The sequence below is a fragment of the Lucilia sericata genome, unplaced genomic scaffold (assembly GCF_015586225.1).
Source record: "Lucilia sericata isolate MDLA Ls3-8-SP2 unplaced genomic scaffold, ASM1558622v1 Contig000536F_arrow, whole genome shotgun sequence".
Classification (NCBI taxonomy): Eukaryota; Metazoa; Arthropoda; class Insecta; order Diptera; family Calliphoridae; genus Lucilia; species Lucilia sericata.
The window spans coordinates 67501-95155 of record NW_023994546.1 but is presented as its reverse complement, the minus strand read 5'-3'; the positions used below and the strand labels follow the sequence as shown (position 1 = coordinate 95155).

The 27655-nt window shown below is 31.3% G+C and overlaps 1 protein-coding gene across 2 annotated transcripts in view; it reads right to left on the bottom strand.

Annotated features, from left to right (window-relative positions):
* LOC119605936 (semaphorin-1A) overlaps window positions 1-27655 on the bottom strand; it is a 203432-nt gene that overhangs the window by 131652 nt on the left and 44125 nt on the right. For both annotated transcript variants that reach the window (XR_005231615.1, XM_037959288.1), the window contains exon 2: window positions 21214-21322. Coding sequence is in view for 1 of the 2 variants with exons in the window: in XM_037959288.1 (XP_037815216.1) it covers window positions 21214-21240 (27 nt within the window). In the remaining variant the exon portion in view is untranslated. The remainder of the gene's footprint in view (window positions 1-21213; window positions 21323-27655) is intronic.

The following is a 27655-nucleotide window of genomic DNA, read 5'->3' as shown; positions in this document are numbered from 1 at the left end:
CTGGCAAGTGTATCTTAAACTCTAGGCTGGCTAGAGTACCTTGAACTCTAGGCTGGCTAGAGTAGCGTGAACTCTAGGCTGGCTAGAGTAGCTTAAACTCTAGGCTGGCTAGAGTATCTTGAACACTAGGCTGGCTAGAGTATCTTGAACACTAGGCTGGCTAGAGTAGATTGAAACTCTAGGCTGGCTAGAGTATCTTGAACACTAGGCTGGCTAGAGTAGATTGAAACTCTAGGCTGGCTAGAGTATCTTGAACACTAGGCTGGCTAGAGTATCTTGAACACTAGGCTGGCTAGAGTAGATTGAACACTAGGCTGGCTAGAGTAGCTTAAACTCTAGGCTGGCTAGTGTATCTTAAACTCTAGGCTGGCTAGGGTATCTTAAACTCTAGGCTGGCTAGTGTATCTTAAACTCTAGGCTGGCTAGAGTATCTTAAACTCTAGGCTGTCAAGTGTATCTTAAACTCTAGGCTGGCTAGAGTAGCTTAAACTCTAGGCTGGCTAGAATAGCTTAAACTCTAGGCTGGCTAGAGTATCTTGTACACTAGGCTGGCTAGAGTATCTTGAACACTAGAGTAGATCGAACACTAGGCTGCCTAGAGTAGCTTAAACTCTAGGCTGGCTAGAGTAGCTTAAACTCTAGGCTGGCTAGAGTAGCTTAAACTCTAGGCTGGCTAGAGTAGCTTAAACTCTAGGCTGGCTAGAGTAGCTTAAACTCTAGGCTGGCTAGAGTAGCTTAAACTCTAGGCTGGCTAGAGTAGCTTAAACTCTAGGCTGGCTAGAGTAGCTTAAACTCTAGGCTGGCTAGAGTAGCTTAAACTCTAGACTGGCTAGTTGATTAAACTCTATGGCGTCTAGAGTAGATTATATCTTGGATGTCTACATTAGCTTACACCCTAGGCTGGCTGAAACTTTTAAAATATTTTCCATTAACTTAATATACTAAATTTGTGTGAAAAATAATCCATTTTAACATGAAACAATACAATTTGGTTTATTTACATTATAAATTTTTCTCTATTATATACATTTTATTTATAAACATTTTAGCTAGTAAATTGTAAAGATTTCAATTAATTTTATTGCAAATTCTATAGTTTAATGTTTAAATATTTTACATTTTTTCTATTGCTATAGTTGTGTTGAGTTTTTTTGTCGTTATCCCATAATATTTATGTAATTTGAATAAATTGGTTTTTAAAATATCGTAGATATTGTAGCAAACACATAAAAGCTGTAGAAGAAGGCTGGCTGAAATAATGGGGTTAGGAAAAAGGCAATTAGAGTTTAAAATTTATATCTCATTCAATTTTATTCTCTTATTTTAATATTGTTAAGGCGTATGCTTTATTTTTAATTCTTTAAAAATTATTTGTTACTCATACGAACCGCAGTGCCATAAGTAGATATATAAGCATTTTCTTATTTTTATAATATGTATTTGTTTCGATTGCTATATTGGTTCCGATGTCCCCAAGGAGAAATATTTATGAAATTTAATATTTTCATCTAAAGTCGCTCTTAAAGAAATAACTTTTTTCTTTACCCTATAAAATTCTCTTTGTATGTTTTACATATAATTGTGTGGTTGTGTATAGACAATTTATATATTTGTAAATACAATTATTGTAAATTGCATATGTTAATATTATTTAAATTTATGTATAATTTTAAATTATAAACATTAACAATCAAACAAAAAATTCAAACAGATACAAGAACACACACTCATATACACAAATTACAACAAAATCCCCAGCAGCAAAATATTATAAAAACCAAACAACTAGTACTTCATACTCAATGACTCTGGATGATGATGCTGGTCAGCTGGTCATACTGAACTGCTACGTATTGTGTTGTTAGATTCTGACAATGCTGCTGCTGATGATGATGACTATGTGAGTATAACATATTTGTTAGTTTTTATTTGTTAGTAGATGGTGAGTGCATGAAGAATGTAGTATAAATATAAATAGGTTGAAGCAGAGTTAGTGGCAAAAGCTTGTGGTCAGTGTCTGTGTTGACCAGGGTAGATTTATTTAATGCAGTAAAAATAAATAACAAAAATTGTATACAACAATAAACAGTTAAACAGACAGACAGACATATATACATACAATAAACAAACAAATAAATATAAACATACATACGTATATGTGCAAAAGTAGTAGTACACACATACATTTGTTTGTTTTTGTTTTTTGTACAACTTATATTTTTGTATAAACCTTTGTGTAGGGTATTGCTTGTAAGTATCTGTATTCATTTAATGTGTAAAGTTATAAGGGCTATAAGTATTATTATATTATCAAATAACAATAAAATATTATGGTAATTACTAAAAGGTCATAAGTTTAACAATTTTCTTTTGTTAGCTATGTTTTGTCTCAGTTTGAAAGATATTTACCCAGATAAGGATTATAGTTATAATTTCTACTACATGAAATTAAATTGACAAAGTTTGCTTATTAGCAACTACTTAGATTAGAACTACATACATATACTGTTAGAGTTTTTATATTCTGAAGTTTCTCTTAAGAGTGCCATTTTGGGTTCTATTTACTTAACTGGTTTTAAATACAATTTTTATGGTTTTAAAAGTATCACGATGCGTATACTTAATTTGCAATTTGTAAAAAAAAAATATTTTATTACTTATACGTCTGCGGTCATTTACAACTCCCTTTATTATCATAGAAACACGACTTTCAATACATCTTGTTCTTTTCCAGTTCTGTTCCAGTTCTGTTCAAGTTCTGTTCTAGTTCTGTTCTAGTTCTGTTCTAGTTCTGTTCTAGTTCTGTTCTAGTTCTGTTCTAGTTCTGTTCTAGTTCTGTTCTAGTTCTGTTCTAGTTCTGTTCTAGTTCTGTTCTAGTTCTGTTCTAGTTCTGTTCTAGTTCTGTTCTAGTTCTGTTCTAGTTCTGTTCTAGTTCTGTTCTAGTTCTGTTCTAGTTCTGTTCTAGTTCTGTTCTAGTTCTGTTCTAGTTCTGTTCTAGTTCTGTTCTAGTTCTGTTCTAGTTCTGTTCTAGTTCTGTTCTAGTTCTGTTCTAGTTCTGTTCTAGTTCTGTTCTAGTTCTGTTCTAGTTCTGTTCTAGTTCTGTTCTAGTTCTGTTCTAGTTCTGTTCTAGTTCTGTTCTAGTTCTGTTCTAGTTCTGTTCTAGTTCTGTTCCTAGTTCTGTTCTAGTTCTGTTCTAGTTCTGTTCTAGTTCTGTTCTAGTTCTGTTCTGTTCTAGTTCTGTTCTAGTTCTGTTCTAGTTCTGTTCTAGTTCTGTTCTAGTTCTGTTCTAGTTCTGTTCTAGTTCTGTTCTAGTTCTGTTCTAGTTCTGTTCTAGTTCTGTTCTAGTTCTGTTCTAGTTCTGTTCTAGTTCTGTTCTAGTTCTGTTCTAGTTCTGTTCTAGTTCTGTTCTAGTTCTGTTCTAGTTCTGTTCTAGTTCTGTTCTAGTTCTGTTCTAGAACAGAATAGTTCTAGTTCTGTTCTAGTTCTGTTCTAGTTCTGTTCTAGTTCTGTTCTAGTTCTGTTCTAGTTCTGTTCTAGTTCTGTTCTTAGTTCTGTTCTAGTTCTGTTCTAGTTCAGTTCTGTTCTAGTTCTGTTCCAGTTCTGTTCTAGTTCTGTTCTTGTTCTGTTCTAGTTCTGTTCTAGTTCTGTTCTAGTTCTGTTCTAGTTCGTTCTGTTCTAGTTCTGTTCTAGTTCTGTTCTAGTTCTGTTCTAGTTCTGTTCTAGTTCTGTTCAGTTCTGTTCTAGTTCTGTTCTAGTTCTGTTCTAGTTCTGTTCTAGTTCTGTTCTAGTTCTGTTCTAGTTCTGTTCTAGTTCTGTTCTAGTTCTGTTCTAGTTCTGTTCTAGTTCTGTTCTAGTTCTGTTCTAGTTCTGTTCTAGTTCTGTTCTAGTTCTGTTCTAGTTCTGTTCTAGTTCTGTTCTAGTTCTGTTCTAGTTCTGTTCTAGTTCTGTTCTAGTTCTGTTCTAGTTCTGTTCTAGTTCTGTTCTAGTTCTGTTCTAGTTCTGTTCTAGTTCTGTTCTAGTTCTGTTCTAGTTCTGTTCTAGTTCTGTTCTAGTTCTGTTCTAGTTCTGTTCTAGTTCTGTTCTAGTTCTGTTCTAGTTCTGTTCTAGTTCTGTTCTAGTTCTGTTCTAGTTCTGTTCTAGTTCTGTTCTAGTTCTGTTCTAGTTCTGTTCTAGTTCTGTTCTAGTTCTGTTCTAGTTCTGTTCTAGTTCTGTTCTAGTTCTGTTCTAGTTCTGTCTAGTTCTGTTCTAGTTCTGTTCTGTTCTAGTTCTGTTCTAGTTCTGTTCTAGTTCTGTTCTAGTTCTGTTCTAGTTCTGTTCTAGTTCTGTTCTGTTCTGTTCTGTCTAGTTCTGTTCTAGTTCTGTTCTAGTTCAGTTCTGTTCTAGTTCTGTTCCAGTTCTGTTCTAGTTCTGTTCTAGTTCTGTTCTTGTTCTGTTCTAGTTCTGTTCTAGTTCTGTTCTAGTTCTGTTCTAGTTCTGCTCTAGTTCTGTTCTAGTTCTGTTCTAGTTCTGTTCTAGTTCTGTTCTAGTTCTGTTCTAGTTCTGTTCTAGTTCTGTTCTAGTTCTGTTCTAGTTCTGTTCTAGTTCTGTTCTAGTTCTGTTCTAGTTCTGTTCTAGTTCTGTTCTAGTTCTGTTCTAGTTCTGTTCTAGTTCTGTTCTAGTTCTGTTCTAGTTCTGTTCTAGTTCTGTTCTAGTTCTGTTCTAGTTCTGTTCTAGTTCTGTTCTAGTTCTGTTCTAGTTCTGTTCTAGTTCTGTTCTAGTTCTGTTCTAGTTCTGTTCTAGTTCTGTTCTAGTTCTGTTCTAGTTCTGTTCTAGTTCTGTTCTAGTTCTGTTCTAGTTCTGTTCTAGTTCTGTTCTAGTTCTGTTCTAGTTCTGTTCTAGTTCTTCTAGTTCTGTTCTAGTTCTAGTTCTGTTCTAGTTCTGTTCTAGTTCTGTTCTAGTTCTGTTCTAGTTCCGTTCTAGTTCTGTTCTAGTTCTGTTCTAGTTCTGCTCTAGTTCTGTTCTAGTTCTGGTACTATTCTAGTTATGTTCTTGATCTTTTAATATAAATTTGAAAATAGCCGTTAGTCTTTTTTTCCATTTACAACAAACTCTGATAAAAACAACACGATAATGAACTATATTATGTATATAATAAGTTTAGCAAAACCCCGGACCTACTAGCAAATGAATATTTTATAAACATATTTAGTGTCATGTATTTGTACAACAAAAGTAAAAAAAAAATAATAAAAATTACATACATCAATGTAAATTACTAAATAAACAAACAATAAACATATGTATGTATAAACACGCTTACGCGTAGAGCCAGCTGAACATTAGGGAGGTACCATACATTTTGTTGTTAATATTGAACAACCAATTACATATGTATGTATGTATATTAAAAAATTTAATGTCTAAAATTTTGAACCATTATTTTCAATATATAAATGTGTGTGCTTATTGTTTAGAGGAAACTCAACGGAAAATTATGTTTAAATAGTTTATATTTTAACCATAGAGGAAAAGGAAGACAACAACAAAATTTCATTGTATTGTGTTTGATAAAGTGTGTTGGTAAAATTTTAAAATGTTTTGTAGTTTTTTTTTTAATAATTAGTTTGACAGTTTGTTGTATTTTTGTAAACAACATTATGGCCAACATTAACAATATGGTGATAAACAACAAATGTTTTTATAAATAAATATGAACGTTTACATATACGAGTTAAAAATATTTCCTGGTTTCTAACATGGCTTAATAAAGAATATATTAAATAATGGAAAATATCGCTCTAATAGTTAGAGATGATTGTAGTTGTGTTCTATTTCAGTTCTAGTTGGTTTCTAGTGTAGTTATAGTTCAGTTTTAGAACAGTACTTGATATGATAGTAAAACTAATGTTTGTCAAAGATTATAACTGACTCTGGCGTATTATTCTAACAAATAGATAAAAATATGTATTTTTTAAATAAATAATTTTCTTTTCTCCGTTTGTCTAAAACTTTAATCTTATAACATTTATATACAAGATGTTTGAATTTAAAATTTATAAACAATTTCCTAAATTTATTTATTTTTCATGTGCAAATATATACAAGAAAAAATAATCAAGCATAAAAATACATATTTTCTTGTAATTAAATTTTTAAAATACATAATTGCAATTTTTGTTATAACTTATTTATTTACAAATAAATTTTATATACAAAACATATAAATGAAAGAAACTTTTTTTTTTGCAAATGTTTGTGAATTTTCTATAAAAAAAGATAAAATATCAAACAATGATTTCATTAAATATTCAAGCCTATTGGGAACGGAAACGGAAGTTGGTATACATATAAAATTATACAGTAAAGAGAGCATAAAATAATAAATATTTATATACATACATAAAAACAATACAGTTATTTCACACACTCACAGACAAATACTTTTAAATATAAAAAAAATATTAGTGCATATCTTTAGGCAAACATAAATAAGTATTATTGTCTTTATTAATTGATCTAAGTAAAAATATCAATTTTGATTTATTAATTTATTTACCTATTCGAAGTTCAATCAATTACCACACTATTTTCAAATGCATCTGCAGGATTTGAACTTATTACAAATAATTCTGTGCCTTTTGAAAGATAAGGTGTTCACCTCTATAATAAATGTTACCAAACACAAATGTTTGTTTAGTTAGAACATCAATACAATTTACAAAATTAATTTATTTAAACCAATGTATATTTTATGTGCAGGTTAATATGTATATTTGTATATTAAAGTAGTCGTTTATGACATTTGAATTGTTTTGTAATGTGTATTCAATTTGAACTATATATCTCTTGTATTTAATACATTAAAGCACTCTGACATACATACTACATATAAAAGCTGTCATATTTACATAAATTTTTTACAATATCTCTATAATTTAGTATAACAATTTTATACATGTTCAATAAATATTTGCCAGGCAACATTAAAATGACAAAAATAGAAAAATATATATTTTTTATGCAAAACAAATAATATATGTATTTATATGAAAATATTAAAGAAAAAAACAAACATTAAAGAACAGTATATTTGTCAAATAGTGTTTAAATAAACATTTATGTTCGGATACGGTATAAAATTCAGCTTAAGCTTATTGTTTGTATAAATATCAAACTAGAACTGAAATAGAGTTGAACTAGAACTAAACTAGAACTAAACCAGAACTGAACTAGAACTAAACTAGAACTGAACTAGAACTGAACTAGAACTGAACTAGAACTGAACTAGAACTGAACTAGAACTGAACTAGAACTGAACTAGAACTGAACTAGAACTGAACTAGAACTGAACTAGAACTGAACTAGAACTGAACTAGAACTGAACTAGAACTGAACTAGAACTGAACTAGAACTGAACTAGAACTGAACTAGAACTGAACTAGAACTGAACTAGACTGAACTAGAACTGACTAGAACTGAACTAGAACTGAACTAGAACTGAACTAGAACGGAACTAGAACTGACTAGAACTGAACTAGAACTGAACTAGAACTGAACTAGAACTGAACTAGAACTGAACTAGAACTGAACTAGAACTGAACTAGAACTGAACTAGAACTGAACTAGAACTGAACTAGAACTAACTAGAACTGAACTAGAACTGAACTAGAACTGAACTAGAACTGAACTAGAACTTAACTAGAACTGAACTAGAACTGAACCTAGAACTGAACTAACTTAACTAGAACTGAACTAGAACTGAACTAGAACTGAACTAGAACTGAACTAGAACTGAACTAGAACTGAACTAGAACTGAACTAGAACTGAACTAGAACTGAACTAGAACTGAACTAGAACTGAACTAGAAACTGAACTAGAACTGAACTAGACTGAACTAGAACCTGAACTAGAACTGAACTAGACTGAACTAGAAACTGACTGAACTGAACTAGAACTGAACTAGAAACTGAACTAGAACTGAACTAGAACTGACCTAGAACTGAACTAGAACTGAACTAGAACTGAACTAGAACTGAACTAGAACTGACTAGAACTGAACTAGAACTGAACTAGAACTGAACTAGAACTGAACTAGAACTGAACTAGAACTGAACTAGAACTGAACTAGAACTGAACTAGAACTGAACTAGAACTGAACTAGAACTGAACTAGAACTGAACTAGAACTGAACTAGAACTGAACTAGAACTGAACTAGAACTGAACTAGAACTGAACTAGAAACTGAACTAGACTGAAACTAGAACTGAATCGAACTGAACTAGAACTGAACTAGAACTGAACTAGAACTGAACTAGAACTGAACTAGAACTGAACTAGAACTGACTAGAAACTGAACCTGAACTAGAACTGAACTAGAACTGAAACTAGAACTGAACTAGAACTGAACTAGAACTGAACTAGAACTGAACTAGAACTGAACTAGAACTGAACTAGAACTGAACTAGAACTGAACTAGAAACTGAACTAGAACTGAACTAGAACTGAATGAACTAGAACTGAACTAGAACTGAACTAGAACTGAACTAGAACTGAACTAGAACTGAACTAGAACTGAACTAGAACTGAACTAGAAACTGAACTAGAACTGAACTAGAACTGAACTAGAACTGAAACTAGAACTGAACTAGAACTGAACTAGAACTGAACTAGAAACTGAACTAGAACTGAACTAGAACTGAACTAGAACTGAACTAGAACTGAACTAGAACTGAACTAGAACGAACTAGAACTGAACTAGAACTGAACTAGAACTGAACTAGAACTGAACTAGAACTGAACTAGAACTGAACTAGAACTGAACTAGAACTGAACTAGAACTGAACTAGAACTGAACTAGAACTGAACTAGAACTGAACTAGAAACTGAACTAGAACTGAACTAGAACTGAACTAGAACTGAACTAGAACTGAACTAGAACTGAACTAGAACTGAACTAGAACTGAACTAGAACTGAACTAGAACTGAACTAGAACTGAACTGGAACTGAACTGAACTAGAACTGAACTAGAACTGAACTAGAACTGAACTAGAACTGAACTAGAACTGAACTAGAACTGAACTAGAACTGAACTAGAACTGAACTAGAACTGAACTAGAACTGAACTAGAACTGAACTAAAACTGAACTAGAACTGAACTAGAACTGAACTAGAACTGAACTAGAACTGAACTAGAACTGAACTAGAACTGAACTAGAACTGAACTAGAACTGAACTAGAACTGAACTAGAACTGAACTAGAACTGAACTAGAACTGAACTAGAACTGAACTAGAACTGAACTAGAACTGAACTAGAACTGAACTAGAACTGAACTAGAACTGAACTAGAACTGAACTAGAACTGAACTAGAACTGAACTAGAACTGAACTAGAACTGAACTAGAACTGAACTAGAACTGAACTAGAACTGAACTAGAACTGAACTAGAACTGAACTAGAACTGAACTAGAACTGAACTAGAACTGAACTAGAACTGAACTAGAACTGAACTAGAACTGAACTAGAACTGAACTAGAACTGAACTAGAACTGAACTAGAACTGAACTAGAACTGAACTAGAACTGAAAGAACTGAACTAGAACTGAACCTAGAACTTGATCTAGAACTGAAATAGAAATGAACCTAAAACACAGATTATCTACCTTTTATCTTCATTTCCCCTTGTTACATACATTTCAGTATTTAAGTCTGGGATTTTACTGATTGTATTAATATTTTCATTATTAAATTTGGTATATTTTTAAATGAAATCAGAATTAAAAAAAATCAGTATCAGTCTGCATACTTTCATCTACTCTTCTAAAAGAAAGCAATTTAAAGCTTTTACCTTTGAAATGCATAAGTTTTTATTTCCTGTGCAAAAAATTAACCAATGTATTTGTCTGGCTACTGGGGCGTTATTAAAAGTTTTCTTTAGAGTAAAAGGGTTTTTTGATTGTCTGCTTTTTAGGCTCCAACAAAAGTACTTCTCTTTGAATAATTTTCAGATGAGCAAAAATAAATAATTGTTGATTGTGAAATAATTTTAGTATTCGTTATAGAAAATAAATCTTTTTGTAAAAATTGAAGTTTGTAAGCGGATTGAAAATATCAGAGACAATGCGATACTGATTAGTATTTTACCTGTTGAATAAATATTTTCTAGTTTTTAGTTTAAGTCTCGTTTTAGGTAATGTTCCCTATTTAGAAATCCTGTAAATTTTCTCCTTAACAAAATGTACAAAACTATTGAAATCTAACTCTTGTTATTCAAACAATATTTAACACAAATCCCATTTTTCTTTTAACTGCATTTATTTTCCTGAATTTTCTTTTGTTCTAATTGTATTTTTTAGTTTGTTGCCAAAGCATGTTAAACAGTTTTAGAAGGAGTTTTTATTTTCCTTTTTATTTTTATGTATTGTACAAGTAAGACTATATTGTTATAAATGGGTAACTTCTTGACCCAAATAAATCTTTTTAGAAAAGGAAAAGCAACCAGAAATTAAGTCTTATTGTTAATGTTTGCTGTTGGTTTTTACTTTTTGTGCTTAACAGAACCCCTTAGGTATGAGGCATTAGAAGGGTGAGGGAGAGAGAGTTAAATGCTGTAGTGTTAAACAATAGGAAACATGATAGAAAGTATACACGAAACGTAAGGTGTTGGAAAAATGTAGGAGTAATATTTAGAATTAAGTCAAAAACTCAGTAACAGACTTGTTAGAAAAATACAGAGTTAACTACAGTGAGGATCTTTTAAAAAAGGACACCTAAAGAAAAATATCCACAAAAACGGCTTAGCGTAAGAGAAACTTTATACCAGACTAACTAGGGAATGAAAAGCACCATTTTATATAAATGTAGAAAAAACATAGTTTATGTGTAGAAATGCAATTAAGCTAAAGAAATATTTTGCATAGTCACGCAATTAGTAGTACAACAGTCTACCAGTCTACACAGACTGAAAAAAAAACATACTCTTTCTCTCCTTCTCTCTCTCCAACACTTTAAGCATGAGTTTTTTATATATAGCAATAAAGGTATAACAACAATTTACACTGCATATTTTATGGCTGATGCATAGAAACTAAAAGCGGAGTGCATATTGTTAGGCTACCTTGCATAATAACCATAATAATAAACATACAAATAGTGAGGAAAAAAAAACTTAAAACAAAACGCAAAAAAACCGTTAGCAGCCTAACAATCAAGATATTTTTCAAATGCTAATAGGCGTACAATAAATGCATTTTCACTTCAGTTTAGACTAACCAGGCAAATCTGTGTAATTTTTGTTACTTCTATGGCTGTTTTAAACATGTCTGTCTGTTAGTTTGTTTGTGTTTCGGTCTAAAGGATCTTAAAAGTAATTTTTTACAAAACCATTTTAAATAACAATATTGGTTAAAGTTTTTGTTATAAATGCAAGGTGTAAATGTGAGAAAAAGAAAAAAATGGGAATATTTTCTTTAAGAAGGGGGATGGCGGTGTGGGAATTTAAAGGTATTCAAAATAAGGGTAAAATGTTTTCAGTTCAAAACTAACTAACAAACTAACAAACTAACAAACTAACTAACTAACGAACAAACGAAACGAACGAACGAACGAACGAACGAACGAACGAACGAACGAACGAACGACGAACGAAAGAAACGAACGAACGAACGAACGAACGAACGAACGAAGAACGAACGAACGACGAACGAAGAACGAACAACGAACGAACGAACGAACGAAAACGAACGAACGAACGAACGAACGAACACGAACGAACGAACGAAACGAACGAACGAACGAACGACTAACGAAACGAACGAACGAACGAAACGAACAACGAACGAACGAACGAACGAACGAACGAAACGAACGAAGAACGAACGAACGAACGAACGAACGAACGAACGAACTAACGAACGAACGAACGAACGAACGAACGAAGAACGAACGAACGAAACGAACGAACGAACGAACAGAACGAACGAACGAACGAACGAACGAACGAAACGAACGAACGAACGAACGAAAAGAACGAACGAACGAACGAACGAACGAACGAACGAACGAACGAAAGAACGAACGAACGAAAACGAACGAACAACAACGAACCGAACGAACGAACGAACGAACGAACGAACGAACGAACGAACGAAACGAACAACGAACGAACGAAACGAACGAACGAACGAACGAACGAAACGAACGAACGAAACGAACGAACGAACGAAACGAACGAACGAACGAACGAACGAACGAACGAACGAACGAACGAGAACGAACGAAGAACGAACAACGAACGAACAACGAACGAACGAACGAACAACGAACGAACGAACGAACGAAAAACGAACGAACAACGAACGAAACGAACGAACGAACGAACGAAACAACGAACGAACGAACAACGAACGACGAACGAAACGAACGAACGAACGAACGAACGAACAACGAACGAACGAACGAAACGAACGAACGAACGACGAAACGAACGAACGAACGAAACGAAAACGAACGACGAACAACGAACGAACTAACGAACGAAAGAACGAACAATAACGAACGAACGAACGAACGAACGAACGAACGAACGAAAGAACGAAACGAACGAACGAACGAACGAACGAACGAACGAACGAAAAAAACGAACGAACGAACGAAACGAACGAACGAACGAACGAACGACGAACGAACGAACGAACGAACGAACGAAGAACGAACGAACGAACGAACGAACGAAACGAACGAACGAACGAACGAACGAACTAACGAACGAACGAAACGAACGAACGAACGAACGAACGAACGAACGAACGAACGAACGAACGAACGAACGAACGAACGAACAACGAACGAAACGAACGAACGAACGAACGAAACAACGAACGAACGAAGAACGAACGAACGAACGAACGAAACGAACGAACGAACGAACAACGAACGAACGAAACGAACGAACGAACGAACGAACGAACGAACGAACGAACAACTAACGAACGAACGAACGAACGAACGAACGAACGAACGAAAACGAACGAACGAAAAACGAACGAACGAACGAACAACGAACGAACGAACGAACGAACGAACGAACGAACGAACGAACGAACGAACGAAACGAACGAACGAAACGAACGAACGAACGAACGAACGAGACAGACGAACGAAACGAACGAACGAACGAACGAACGAACGAACGAACGAACGAACGAACGAACGAAACGAACGAACGAACGAACGAACGAACGACTAAAACGAACGAAAACGAACGAAAGAACGAACGAACGAACGAACGAACGAACGAACAACGAACGAAACGAACGAACGAACGAAGAACTAACGAAACGAACGAACGAACGAACGAAGAAACGAACGAACGAACGAACGAAACGAAACGAACGAACTAACGAACGAAAACGAACGAACGAACTAAACTAACGAACGAACTAACGAACGACTAACGAACTACGAACGAAACGAACGAACTAACGAACAACGACGAACTAACGAACGAACTAACTAACTAACTAACTAACGATAACGAACTGAACTAACTAACTAACTAACTAACGAACTAAACTAACTAACTAACTAACTACTAACTAACTAACTAACTAACTAACTAACTAACTAACTAACTAACTAACTAACTAACTAACTAACTAACTAACTAACTAACTAACTAACTAACTAACTAACTAACTAACGGGTTCTAATCAATGGAGATCACTACCGCACAAAATCTATGGTTTTTGGTCGAAATTATGAATGTCATTGATCCGGCGCGATATCTTACATAATTATAAGCTAAAAAGCCTTTTATGGGTGTATGGAGATTAGGTGAAATAATGGTCCTACTTAACCATTTTCGTCATCAAACTATATAGAAACGACTTATAGCTTGAGTACAAAGTTTACAACAAGCCAGCCGGACGGACGAACATTGCGTAATCGCTTTAGAAAATTATTCCAAGACGAATATTTTGATGCGTTATAAACATCAACACAAATCTTTTAAGCCCTAACTGAAATGGCGTTGGGTATAAACATAGTCCGATCAGAATTATGATGTCCTAGGTGAGGACCACGTAATCCATCCTTGCATTGCATCAGAGTAATCCGAAAGCCACTCTCTTCCTAAAATTCTCGAGCTATGGACCATGTAGTTTTCAAAAAAATAAACAACAGCCATGTCCGTATAACGTAAGGGATTCTAAACGGAACATGTATTACACAAATTTTTGCAGGTTTTTTATTCATCCCTTAATGTGTAACAGAAATCATAATAAAGAAAAATAAACACCTTACTGAAAGTTATCCAAAGTCATGTAAATTGTTTAATGTCACCTGTACTAGATGTCACGAAAAAACAAAATTACTTACTTTCAAATAGTAATCATAGTTGTAGCAAGTACCATTACATTTCGCAAACTAGGACAACAGTCTTATTTAAATATTTCTGCTACATCCCCCACCACCCTATAACAATAATTTACTTTAACTTTATTTGTGCTATAAGAAAATAGCAAATAAATAGCGAATTCATGTTTAATCTTGAAATAAAATCAAATATTTAAAATAATGTATAACACCTTTTTAAGTTCCTATTTGAATTTAGGTTTTAGAAATTCTTCTCGTTTTTTAAGTTTCTTTCTTATTTATCATTCCTTTTAAAGTCAGTTCTGGTTGTTGTACCTACTTCTTGTTTTATTTAACTGCCACATGACATTCTGTTTTATGTCTTTGAAATTTTTTACGATTTTCTATTTAAATTATACACTTTAGTATCTCTGACTTTTTATATTGTTTGTTAAATGTATTTTATATTTCCCAGTAGTTTGGGGGGAGGTAAAAATATATTATCTATAATGTACCTTGTAGTCTAGTCTGTAATCTAGTCAATAGTCTAGTATGGTCTATATATAGTCTAGTCTATTGTCTAGTCTATAGTCTAGTTTATAGTCTAGTCTATAGTCTAGTCTATAGTCTAGTCTATAGTCTAGTCTAGTCTAGTCTATAGTCTAGTCTAGTCTAGCTAGTCTAGTCTATAGTCTAGTTATAGTCTAGTCTATAGTCTAGTCTATAGTCTAGTCTAGTCTAGTCTAGTCTAGTCTATAGTCTAGTCTATAGTCTAGTCTATAGTCTAGTCTATAGTCTAGTCTATAGTCTAGTCTATAGTCTAGTCTATAGTCTAGTCTATAGTCTAGTCTATAGTCTAGTCTAGTCAGTCGATAGTCTCGTCTATAGTCTAGTCTATTTATCTTTCTAGTCTATTAGTCTACGTCTCTAGTCTCTAGTCTAGTCTATAGTCTAGTATATAGTCTAGTCTATAGTCTAACTCATAGTCTAGTCTATAGTCTAGTCTATAGTCTAACCTATAGTCTAGTCTATCGTCTAGTCTATAGTCTAGTCTATAGTCTAGTCTATAGTCTAGTCTATAGTCTAGTCTATAGTCTAGTCTATAGTCTAGTCTATAGTCTAGTCTATAGTCTAGTCTATAGTCTAGTCTATAGTCTAGTCTATAGTCTAGTCTATAGTCTAGTCTATAGTCTAGTCTATAGTCTAGTCTATAGTCTAGTCTATAGTCTAGTCTATAGTCTATCTATAGTCTAGTCTATAGTCTAGTCTATAGTCTAGTCTATAGTCTAGTCTATAGTCTAGTCTATAGTCTAGTCTATAGTCTAGTCTATAGTCTAGTCTATAGTCTAGTCTATAGTCTAGTCTATAGTCTAGTCTATAGTCTAGTCTAGTCTAGTCTATAGTCTAGTCTATAGTCTAGTCTATAGTCTAGTCTATAGTCTAGTCTATAGTCTAGTCTATAGTCTAGTCTATAGTCTAGTCTATAGTCTAGTCTAGTCTAGTCTATAGTCTAGTCTATAGTCTAGTCTATAGTCTAGTCTATAGTCTAGTCTATAGTCTAGTCTATAGTCTAGTCTATAGTCTAGTCTATAGTCTAGTCTATAGTCTAGTCTATAGTCTAGTCTATAGTCTAGTCTATAGTCTAGTCTATAGTCTAGTCTATAGTCTAGTCTATAGTCTATAGTCTAGTCTATAGTCTAGTCTATAGTCTAGTCTATAGTCTAGTCTATAGTCTAGTCTATAGTCTAGTCTATAGTCTAGTCTATAGTCTAGTCTATAGTCTAGTCTATAGTCTAGTCTATAGTCTAGTCAATAGTCTAGTCTATAGTCTAGTCTATAGTCTAGTCTATAGTCTAGTCTATAGTCTAGTCTATAGTCTAGTCTATAGTCTAGTCTATAGTCTAGTCTATAGTCTAGTTTATAGTCTAGTCTATAGTCTATAGTCTAGTTTATAGTCTAGTCTATAGTCTATAGTCTAGTCTATAGTCTAGTCTATAGTCTAGTCTATAGTCTAGTCTATAGTCTAGTCTATAGTCTAGTCTATAGTCTAGTCTAGTCTATAGTCTAGTCTATAGTCTAGTCTATAGTCTAGTCTATAGTCTAGTCTATAGTCTAGTCTATAGTCTAGTCTATAGTCTAGTCTATAGTCTAGTCTATAGTCTAGTCTATAGTAGTCAATAGTCTAGTCTATAGTCTAGTCTATAGTCTAGTTATAGTCTAGTCTATAGTCTAGTCTATAGTCTAGTCTATAGTCTAGTCTATAGTCTAGTCTATAGTCTAGTCTAAAGTCTAGAGATAAGACCATGTGTTACTTTATATGTACCATGTAAATTGGCGGGGGATTATTAGCTACTGTTGTGTAGCTTTGCAAACTGATTTGTGAACATTAGGTGGAAACCTATTGGTTACTTTTTATGATCCCAGGTAATCTATAATGTAACCACTTCCATACCTTTACTTGGTGTCTTTGTTGTACAGATTAAAATGAACTGTTTCAGGATAATCTAGTTTGAAGTTATTGATAACATTGCAGTCCCTAAGTATTCCAATATGTAGTCACCTTGAACTGCTGGTTTTCTACAGTTAACATGTATAGATTTAAACATTTGTATGTGTAAAATTTTATAAAGGAAAAAGTTTTTCATTTTAAAATAATATTTTTTTTCTGTTCAGTTTTAACTTTAACAAGTTTTTTGCGTGTTAAACATTTCGAAATGTTTATTTATGTATGAGGAAATGTGTATATTTGTACGAATGACTGTCTGTCCGTTTGAATATGTGTGTTAAAATATACATACATATGTATATTTATTTAGCTTATGTATGTATATATTGAACTTTGGTTATACTTTTTTTTTTTTTTGTTTTTTGAAGGGTCTTAAATATTTATTTAAACTTTATTGAGTTATTAAAAATGCAAACGGAAGACTACTGTTTTATGTGACGTCTGTGAGTGTTTGTTTGTGCAATTTAAAAATTATAACCACAACAAAGCTTTTGTATGAAACAATATAAAGGATTTGTGCAAATATACATATAAAGTTATAACAACATATAAAATATATAACATAAACTATATGGCTAAATGAATTTATACAAAAGGCTTTTAAAAGCTGCCTTTGATAGCAAAGGGCTATAAAGTTTTCTAAAGACTGTTTGTTGCTTTTTTACACAAAGCAAATACATTAAAATTAATCTAAACATTTAAAGAAATTCTTTAACACATTCAAATAAATTCCTATACAATCTTATAATTTAGGCAAATATGTTAAGTAATTTATTTATTTTTTTTTTAAGAAATTTCTTTGTTTATTTAACTATTTCCTTTCCAATTTCGCATTCAAAAGTCATTCCAAATACTTGTGGTTCAAAACTTAATTTATTTTTTTCTAGGTTTTTCTTTTTTTTTGCGCTATTTTGTCATCAAACTTTGACAAACTATTTAAATTATAGAGAAACTAGAATAAGCATAAAAGAAAATCTGAAATGAAATTAATTCAATGAATTAAACTAAAACTAAACCCACATTTTATTATGATTCTTACAAGCTCCTTGGCCTACATTTTTAGCAAAAAAAAAAAAACTAAACTAAACCACACAACGAACAAAACATACTCTCTGTAACATTTATATAACATACAACACACAACAAAATAATCTTAAAATTTCAAGTGGCTTTTTGAAAGCAAATAGAACAATGAACAAGGAAGACGCTACTAGAGAGGGGAAAGGAAGAGCAGTAAAGCAAAGTTAGAAAAAACAAACTACTGAAGTAGTAGTGAAGAATGACAAAAAGAAAAATATAAAATTTATTATGATGAATTTAAATCAAGGTTGTTTAGTTTATTTAATACTCATATTACTACAACTAACGCTGCTATTGCAGCTACTGCTACTACTTCCACTACCGCTTGCTGCTGGAGAACAAAATGTCTCTCTTTTCAGTTCCTCTACTTTTCTCTCCATAATGAAAAAAACTAAATTTTTTTAACATTAAATAAATCAAAGTGGGAAACATCATCTAAGATTGCAGAAAATATTATCCAAGATAATAATCTCTATTCCTCCGCAGTAAGGAAAATGTTCCTGTAACGAAATTTTAACAAACAGAGAGAAATTCTCTTTAGAAAACTGCCAACAAACTCAACGAAAACTGAGACAACTTTTCTACGGAAAATTTCTCAGAAACTGAGACAAGTTTTCTTTTAAAAATTTCTCAACAATTGAGACTAGTTTTCTATAGAAAATTTCTCAGTAACTGAGACTAGTTTTCTACAGAAAATTTCTCAGTAACTGAGACCAGATTTCTGTAGAAATTTCTCAGTATCTGGGACAAGTTTTTTATAGAAAACTTCTCAGTAAATGAGACTAGTTTTCTATTGAAAATTTCTCAGTAACTGAGACTAGTTTTCTATTGAAAATTTCTCAGTAACTGATACTAGTTTTCTATTGAAAATTTCTCAATAACTGAGTCTAATTTTCTATAGACAATTGTTCAATAACTGAAACTAGTTTTCTACAGAAAATTTCTCAAAAACAAAGACAAGTTTTCTACATAAAATTCCTCAATAACTGAGACCAGTTTTCTATAGAAAATTTCTCCGTAATTGGGACAAATCTTCGATAGAAAATTTCTCAGTAATCAAGACTAGTTTTCTATAGAAAATTTCTCAGTAACTGAGACTAGTTTTCTATTGAAAATTTCTCAGTAACTAACACTAGTTTTTTATAGAAATTTTCTCAGTAACTGAGACAAGTTTTCTATAGAAAATTTCTCAGTAATTGAGACTAGTTTTCTATAGAAAATTTCTCAGTAACTGAGACTAGTTTTCTATAGAAAATTTCTCAGTAACTGAGACTAGTTTTCTATAGAAAATTTCTCAGTAACTGAGACTAGTTTTCTATAGAAAATTTCTCAGTAACTGAGACTAGTTTTCTATAGAAAATTTCTCAGTAACTGAGACTAGTTTTCTATAGAAAATTTCTCAGTAACTGAGACAAGTTTTCTATAGAAAATTTCTTAGTAACCGAGACCAGTTTTCTATAGAAAATTTCTTAGTAACCGAGACCAGTTTTCTATAGAAAATTCCACAGTAAGTGAGACTAGTTTTGTATAAAAAAAATCTCAGTAACTGAGACGAGTTTTCTATAGAAAATTTCTCTGTAACAGAGACTAGTTTTCTATGGAAAATATCTCTGTAATTGAGACTAGTTCTCCATAGAAAATTTCTCAGTAACTGAGTCCAGTTTTCCATAGAACATTTCTCAGTAACTGAGTCCAGTTTTCCATAGAACATTTCTCAGTAACTGAGACTAGTTTTCTATAGAAAATTTCGCAGTAAGCACATCAAGTTTTCTATAGAGTATTTCTCAGTAACTAAGAAAACTTTTCTATTGAAAATTTCTCAGTAACTGAGAATATTTTTCTATAGAAAATTTCTCAGTAACAGAGACTCAATAACTAATACCAGTTTTCTATAGAAAATTTCACAGTTACTGGGACAAGTCTTCGATAGAAAATTTCGCAGTAACGGAGACTAGTTTTCTACAGAATATTTCTCAATAACTGAGACTAGTTTTCTATTGAAAATTTCTCATTAACTGAAACTATTTTTCTATAGAAAATTTCTCACTAACTGAGACTAGTTTTTAATAGAAAATTTCTCAATAACTGGGACTAGTTTTCTATAGAAAATTTCTCAGTAACTGAGACCAGTTTTCTATAGAAAATTTCTCAATAACTGAGACTAATTTTCTATAGAAAATTTCTCAGTAGCTGTGAGTATTTTTCTGAAGAAAATATAATAGAACATTTCTCTGTAATAATCCAGTTTTGTTGATCCAAGTGCTAATATAAATATTAATTTAAATACCTTGTCCCACTGTGCATAGTTTAAGCTCGAAAATGTGTTTTAATAAATGACTATATGAGCATTGTAAATGTTATTGTTTTGTAATTGTTTAAACATGTGTGTGCGTATTCATTACTCCTCTGTATATAAGTATAAGCAAGAATATGTCCTTTCTTTCTAAATAAGTACATGGGTACGTTTCATAGTATGCAAGTATGTGTGTATGTAAATAATAGTAGATTGGTCTCTGCATTTTTAACTTCCGTTTCCGTTTGTTATGAGTATAATAAAAAAAAAAAATAATTCACTTGCATGCTCAAGTACACTTAAAAGTTAAGCTGATTCCTCAGCTTTTTATACATTCATATTGTAATGTAGATATGTATGTGTGTAAGCATGTATAAGTATTCTACTGCTTATAATACTACTTTTCTCTTAGCTGAGTTTTGTTGTTTGTGTACTCTATACTTTTATATGTACATATGTATTTGTGTAATTATTCACACAGTTTATGTAGGTGCAAATGAATTTGTTAGAAAATTTTTATTTTTATTTTACACATATTTTTAGTTAAGTTAGTGAGTGTGTGTGTGTAAGTTTGTGCGTGTATGTGGAAAATTGTAAACTTAATACTCAAGTGAGCATGTTTGAATTATAATTTCTACTATTTTTAGTTGTGTTTATTTCTATTTTATTTAGAAAAATATAATATAAAATGTAAATTACAGTAATAGAATTCCTTAACATTACTACATTTAGTAGATTATAGTTTTTTTTTTTTCTTTTCTCATTTTGTAATGAGAAAAAAAATTTTCATGTTTTTCCGCCTGTTGACTTACAAAGTATGCGTGTGTGTTTTAACTATTTAAATAAATGTTTAATTGTATAATTTAACTTTATTTGTTTTATTAATCTAATGTATAACACTTGTATTTTATAGTTGTTGGCTGGTTGTATAATGATTAATTGTCAGTAAATGGTTTGTTAATAAGTGTTGTTTTGAATCGACATCTCATTTCTTTGAACTTACCTCATCTTTACCCTTGACAACACACATTTTTTGATCATCTTCGGGTGAATTCCATACTAAACGTTGTTGTTCTTGTAGATCATGTATGCTTAAATTGAAGACTATGTTTCTGTAAGAATACAAAATAAAAATAATGATATGAATAACAATAAAATAGCAAAACAAACTGTTTTAATAAGTTAAATTAAGAGCTGAATTTATCAAGTTAATGAAAACCCAATCAACAAGAGCAAAATGTTTCTAAACATAAAAATAAAGTCTCAGAAAAAGGTGTCTCAGATACTGCGTAATTTTCTATAGAAAAAATGCCTCAGATACTGAGACATTTTCTATAGAAAAGTGTCTTAGATACTGAGACTTTTTCCAAGGAATTAGTCTCAAATACGGAGAAATTTTCTATGGAAATATTGTCTCAGATACTGAGTCATTAGAGTCTCAGATACTGAGAAATTTTCTTTAGAAAATGTGTTTCAGATTCTGAAAAATTTTTTATAGAAAATGTGTCTCAGATTCTGAGAAATTTTTTATAGAAAATGTGTCTCAGATTCTTAGAAATCTTCTATAGAAAATATGTCTCAGATTCTGAGAAATTTCCTATAGAAAATGTGTCTCAGATTGTGAGAAATTTTCTATGGAAAAGTGTCTCAGATAAAGTGTCTCAGATAATGACTAATTTTCTATAGGAAAAGTGTCTCAGATTCTGCGAAATTTTCTATGGAAAAAGTGTCTGAGATTCTGAGAAATTTTCTATGGAAAAAATGTCTCAGATTCTGAGAAATTTTCTATGGAAAAAGTGTCTCAGATTCTGAGAAATTTTCTATAGAAAAAGTATCTCAGATTCTGAGAAATTTTCTATAGAAAATGTGTCTCAGATTCTGAGAAATTTTCTATAGAAAAAGTTACTCATATTCTGATAAATTTTTTATAGAAAATGTGTCTCAGATTCTGAGAAATTTTCTATAGAAAATGTGTCTCAGATTCTGAGAAGTTTTCTATAGAAAATGTTGCTCAGATTCTGAGAAGCTTTTTATAGAAAATGTTGCTCAGATGCTGAGAAGCTTTCTATAGAAAAAGTTACTCAGATTCTGAGAAGCTTTCTATAGAAAAAGTTACTCAGATTCTGAGAAATTTTCTATAGAAAAAGTTACTCAGATTCTGAAAAATTTTCTATAGAAATTTTCTATAAAAAAAGTTACTCGGATTCTGAGAAATTTTCTATAGAAAATATGTCTCAGATTATGAGAAATTTTCTATAGAAAAAGTGTCTCAGATTCTGAGAAATTTTCTATAGAAAATGTGTCTCAGATTCTGAGAAATTTTCTATAGAAAATGTATCTTAGATTCTGAGAAATTTTTTATGGAAATGTGTCTCAGATTCTGAGAAATTTTCTATAGAAAATATGTCTCAGATTCTGAGAAATTTTCTGTAGAAAATGTGTCTCAGATTCTATAGAAAATTTGTCTCAGATTCTGAGAAATTTTCTATAGAAAATGTGTCTCAGATTCTGAGAAATTTTCTATAGAAAATGTGTCTCAGATTCTGAGAAATTTTCTATAGAAAAAGTGTCTCAGATTCTGAGAAATTTTCTATAGAAAATGTGTCTCCGTTATTGAAAGACGTTTTGTAGTTAATTTTTCTCAATTACTGAGCAATTTTTATGAGAAAACTGAAATTTGTAAACATTTAAAGTTTTATGAGAAATCTTTTAATTAAATTTACATGAGGTATGCAGCTCATAAAACCTTGTGCAAAGTTATAACTACCAAAAGTAGAAGAAAAAAAGGTCCGACGTTTTTAGCCCTGAAACACAAAAAAAAATCTTTAGAAAAACATATGACACAGCCTGCGTTACAGAAATGTTATCTGTAGTTGTGTATTTCTATATATGGACCAGTTCTATTACCACATTTCACAAACGCTAATTAAAATTGCGTAGTATTTGTATGAAAATAAACACATGTACCAATGTAAACACACAAACATCTACAATAGTAAATAAGCCCTGCAGTTGGTAGTAGCTGTCCCAAAATTTAAAATATCAAATGAAAAATATATAAATTTTTAACAAACATTTGAAAAGAATACCATCTAAAAGGGATACCATTCTTGGTAAATTTGTTGGGATGTTAGTTATCACTGTGATAGTGTCTGTCTGCTCACACATCTGTACTTATGTGGTAGTGGTGGTTTGTCTAAACGCGTCAAAGAAATTATTGTGTAGACCAACAGAAACACAAAAAACCCGAAACTGGCAACCTAAAATAAAATGGCTGAAAAAATATGTAGTTTGAAAAAAAAAATTCCTTTAAAAACAGTAACAACAGCAGCAGCAATAACAACAGCAAAAATTTTAACAATATGAAATTAGTATGATTGTTTGTTTTGTGGAAAAAAAAGAAAAATTCATCCTAAAAATGTATAATATACATTGTATATGTGTGCGTATATTAACACACATGTAGACAAAATAACAAATACATGGCTGGTAACAATGTTTACATTTAACAAAAATTCATATAAATGTAAATTTATAGCCACGATTACAGTGGGCTCTTTTAATGAGAAATTTTATATAGAACAATAGTCTTTTTTAATGAGAAATTTTCTATAGAAATCTATTCTCAGTTATTGAGAAATGTTCTATATAAAACTTGCCTCAGTTACAGAGAAATTTCGTATAGAAAACTAATCTCAGTTACTGAGAAATTTTCTTTAGAAAACTAGTCTCAGGTGCTGAAAAATTTTCTATAGAAAACTAGTCTCAGTTACTGAGAAATTTTCTATAGAAAACTAGTCTCAGTTACTGGGAAATTTTCCATAGAAAACTAATCTCTGTTAATGATAAATTTTCTATAGAAAACTAGCCCCAATTACTGAGAAATTTTCTATAGAAAACTAGTCTCAATTACTGATAAATTTTCTATAGAAGACTAGTCTCAGTTACTGAAAAATTTTCTATAGAAAACTAGTCTCAATTGCTGAGAAATTTTCTATAGGAAATTAGTCTCACTTACTGAAAATTTTTCTATAGAAAATAAGTCTCAGTTACTGAGAAATGTTCTATAGAAAACTTGACTCAGTTACTGAGAAATTTTCTAGAGAAAACTAGTTTCAGTTATTGAGAAATTTTCTATAGAAAACTAGTCTCAGTTACTGAGAAATTTTCTATAGAAAACTAGTCTCAGTTACTGAGAAATTTTCTATAGAAAACTAGTCTCAGTTACTGAGAAATTTTCTATAGAAAACTAGTCTCAGTTACTGAGAAATTTTCTATAGAAAACTATCTTCAATTAAAGAGAAATTTTGTTTAGGAAATTAGTCTCACTTACTGAAAATTTTTCTATAGAAAATAAGTCTCAGTTACTGAGAAATGTTCTATAGAAAACTTGACTCAGTTACTGAGAAATTTTCTATAGAAAACTAGTCTCAGTTACTGAGAAATTTTCTATAGAAAACTAGTCTCAGTTGCTAAGAAATTTTCTATAGAAAACTAGTCTTAGTTACTAAGAAATTTTCTTTAGAAAACTACTCTCAGTTGCTGAGAAATTTTCTATAGAAAACTACTCTCAGTTGCTGAGAAATTTTCTATAGAAAACTAGTCTCAGTTACTGAGAAATTTTCTATAGAAAACTAGTCTCAGTTACTGAGAAATTTCTTATAGAAAACTAGTCTCAGTTACTGAGAAATTTTCTACAGAAAACTAGTCTCAGTTACTGAGAAATTTTCTGTAGAAAACTATTCTCAGTTACTGGGAAATTACAGAAAACTTGTCTAGGTTACTGAGAAATTTTCTATAGAAAACTAGTCTCAGTTACTGAGAAATTTTCTATAGAAAACTAGTCTCAGTTGCTAAGAAATTTTCTATAGAAAACTATTCTTAGTTACTAAGAAATTTTCTTTAGAAAACTACTCTCAGTTGCTGAGAAATTTTCAATAGAAAACTAGTCTCAGTTACTGAGAAATTTTCTATAGAAAACTAGTCTCAGTTACTGAGAAATTTCTTATAGAAAACTAGTCTCAGTTACTGAGAAATTTTCTACAGAAAACAAGTCTCAGTTACTGAGAAATTTTCTATAGAAAACTAGTCTGAATAGCTAAGAAATTTTCTATAGAAAACTTGTCTAGGTTACTGAGAAATTTTCTTTAGAAAACTAGTCTCAGTTACTATGAAATGTTTTATGGATGTTGGCTCAGTCAGTTGCAGGACTATTCTACAAATTTGAAAGTGAAGATTCATTATAAGTTTAAAGTGTGAGGATGTATCAGGCTTTTTGGTTTTCATATGTTAGTGACAATTTTCAGGCGAAAAAAAACTAAAATAAAAACTCTAACAGCTTCGGGTAGATGGTGTTAATTGTGTTTCGCAGAAAAAAAAAACATAACAAAAACGAAATATAAAATCTGTTTTCATTTGTGTTAGTATAAATACGTTTGTATTCGTGTAAAATTCTACCATTTTTATAGGACTTAGTTTGGCTGTGAATATATGATACGAAATATCCACAACCGCCGCTGACAACACCATTATCATCATTGTCGCTAAACAAACTATTCTTCAAAACACCTTACATCTCTCTAGGGGATTCCATTAGGATCAACCACATACTCGCGTATCCAGTGACAGTTGGATTTGCATGGTTAAAACAAAGTTGAATAAAATTCTGTTAGAATAGCAAAATAGTGTAGAAGGTAATAGGAATAGTAGATTGTAGTATAAGTTGCAGTATTAGCAGCACAAGTAGTAGTAGTAGTAGTTTTAGCAGTAGTATTTTAAACTTGAGTGCATAAGATTGCTGAAGTTGTGATAACAAATATTGTGTTGAGTGACATAGAGTTTTTAAAGTTATTAGGATTACATGTGTTATAGGGAAAGTGTTTTATTTTGTGAGTTTAGAAAATATTTGATTATGTTAAGAAACTTTAATAACTTTCGAAATTTTCATATATTTGGTCACATTTATAATTGTTATTGTTTCAAACATTTGACAAAAATCAAAAGAAAATACGTCTGATTAACCGAAAAACGTTAAAAGAAAAACTTGTTTCAGTACCTCTAGGAACTGGCATTTTCAATTAAAAATTTTCTTAATGGAACTTGAGTCTGTTACTGAGAGTTTTTCATAAGAAAATTTGCCTCAGTGCCTACCAAAAGAAAGCATAATTTAAGAGAACGAATTTAATAAAATCGTAAACACGTACTTGTTTCCTTATATATTTTCCCATAACTAAATTCAATATTATTCATTCAGCAGAACTATTAAATTTTGTGTGTCAACCATGAATTAAAAAGAATACTATCAATTCCCCTCTATACAAATCCCCATTGGCTTAAATGTTATTGTGGCTTTAAAATTTACGAAGGCGATAAAATGTTTAACTGGAATGTATGTATGTATATGTGTATGTCTCTTGTGCACATCTTTCTTAATAACATTTAAATTATAATGCTTCTGGTAGTTTTGTTACAAATCAGTCGCTTAAAAAAAACTACAATAGAGTAGAAGAATGAAACGAAACATTTAGCAAAGTCTTTAGCTGTTAAATAAACATTGCAAACACCAACACACTCACACACACACTATACATACAAATACATATATTTTACATAAATTAACGACAATGTCTTAGTATTCATACTAAGAATACTGTATATGACCCTATTATAAAACACACAAACCCTCACATACATACATATAAATATCCTAAAATACTGGGTGCTAGAAAAAGGTAGAGGGGAAGCGAAAGGAAATAAGGAACATGAATATAGCTGTACACATAAAATTACACAAGTGATGAGGCATTTTATTTGTCAGCGTATACATACATGTGTGTATAAAGGGAGATATATGTGTGTGTCAAATATTTTCTATTAAGTAAGAGTTTACTACTACCATCATTTTCAGCATTTAGTCAGTGCTATAGTCATGGTGTTAAACAAGATCTCAAGGATAATGATCATCACCACCATACTATCAGTAACTTACACATTGTTAATATAATGTATTAAAAAAAACATTGTAATGATAACGAGGTTGATAATAATGAGGCTGATGATGATTATCATTATTATTTGCATGCTTATTGTCCTTTTAAATTGTTTATGTGTTGTTTACCAGCAGTTTGTTAAATAACATGCTTTAGTTGTTAACATCCTTGTTATATACACACACATACAGTTAATGTACACATGTACATATGTATTTGTGTATGTTTAGAGAGTTTTCTTATAGTGTCCAAAATATGGCAGCCTCAACGAGCAGAACTTTTGAATTACCGCTTCATTTGAATTGTAATTAATTAACTAACTAACTAACTAACTAACTAACTAACTAACTAACTAACTAACTAACTAACTAACAAACAAACAAACAAACAAACAAACAAACAACAAACAACAAACAAACAAACAAAACAAACAAACAAAACAAACAAACAACAAAC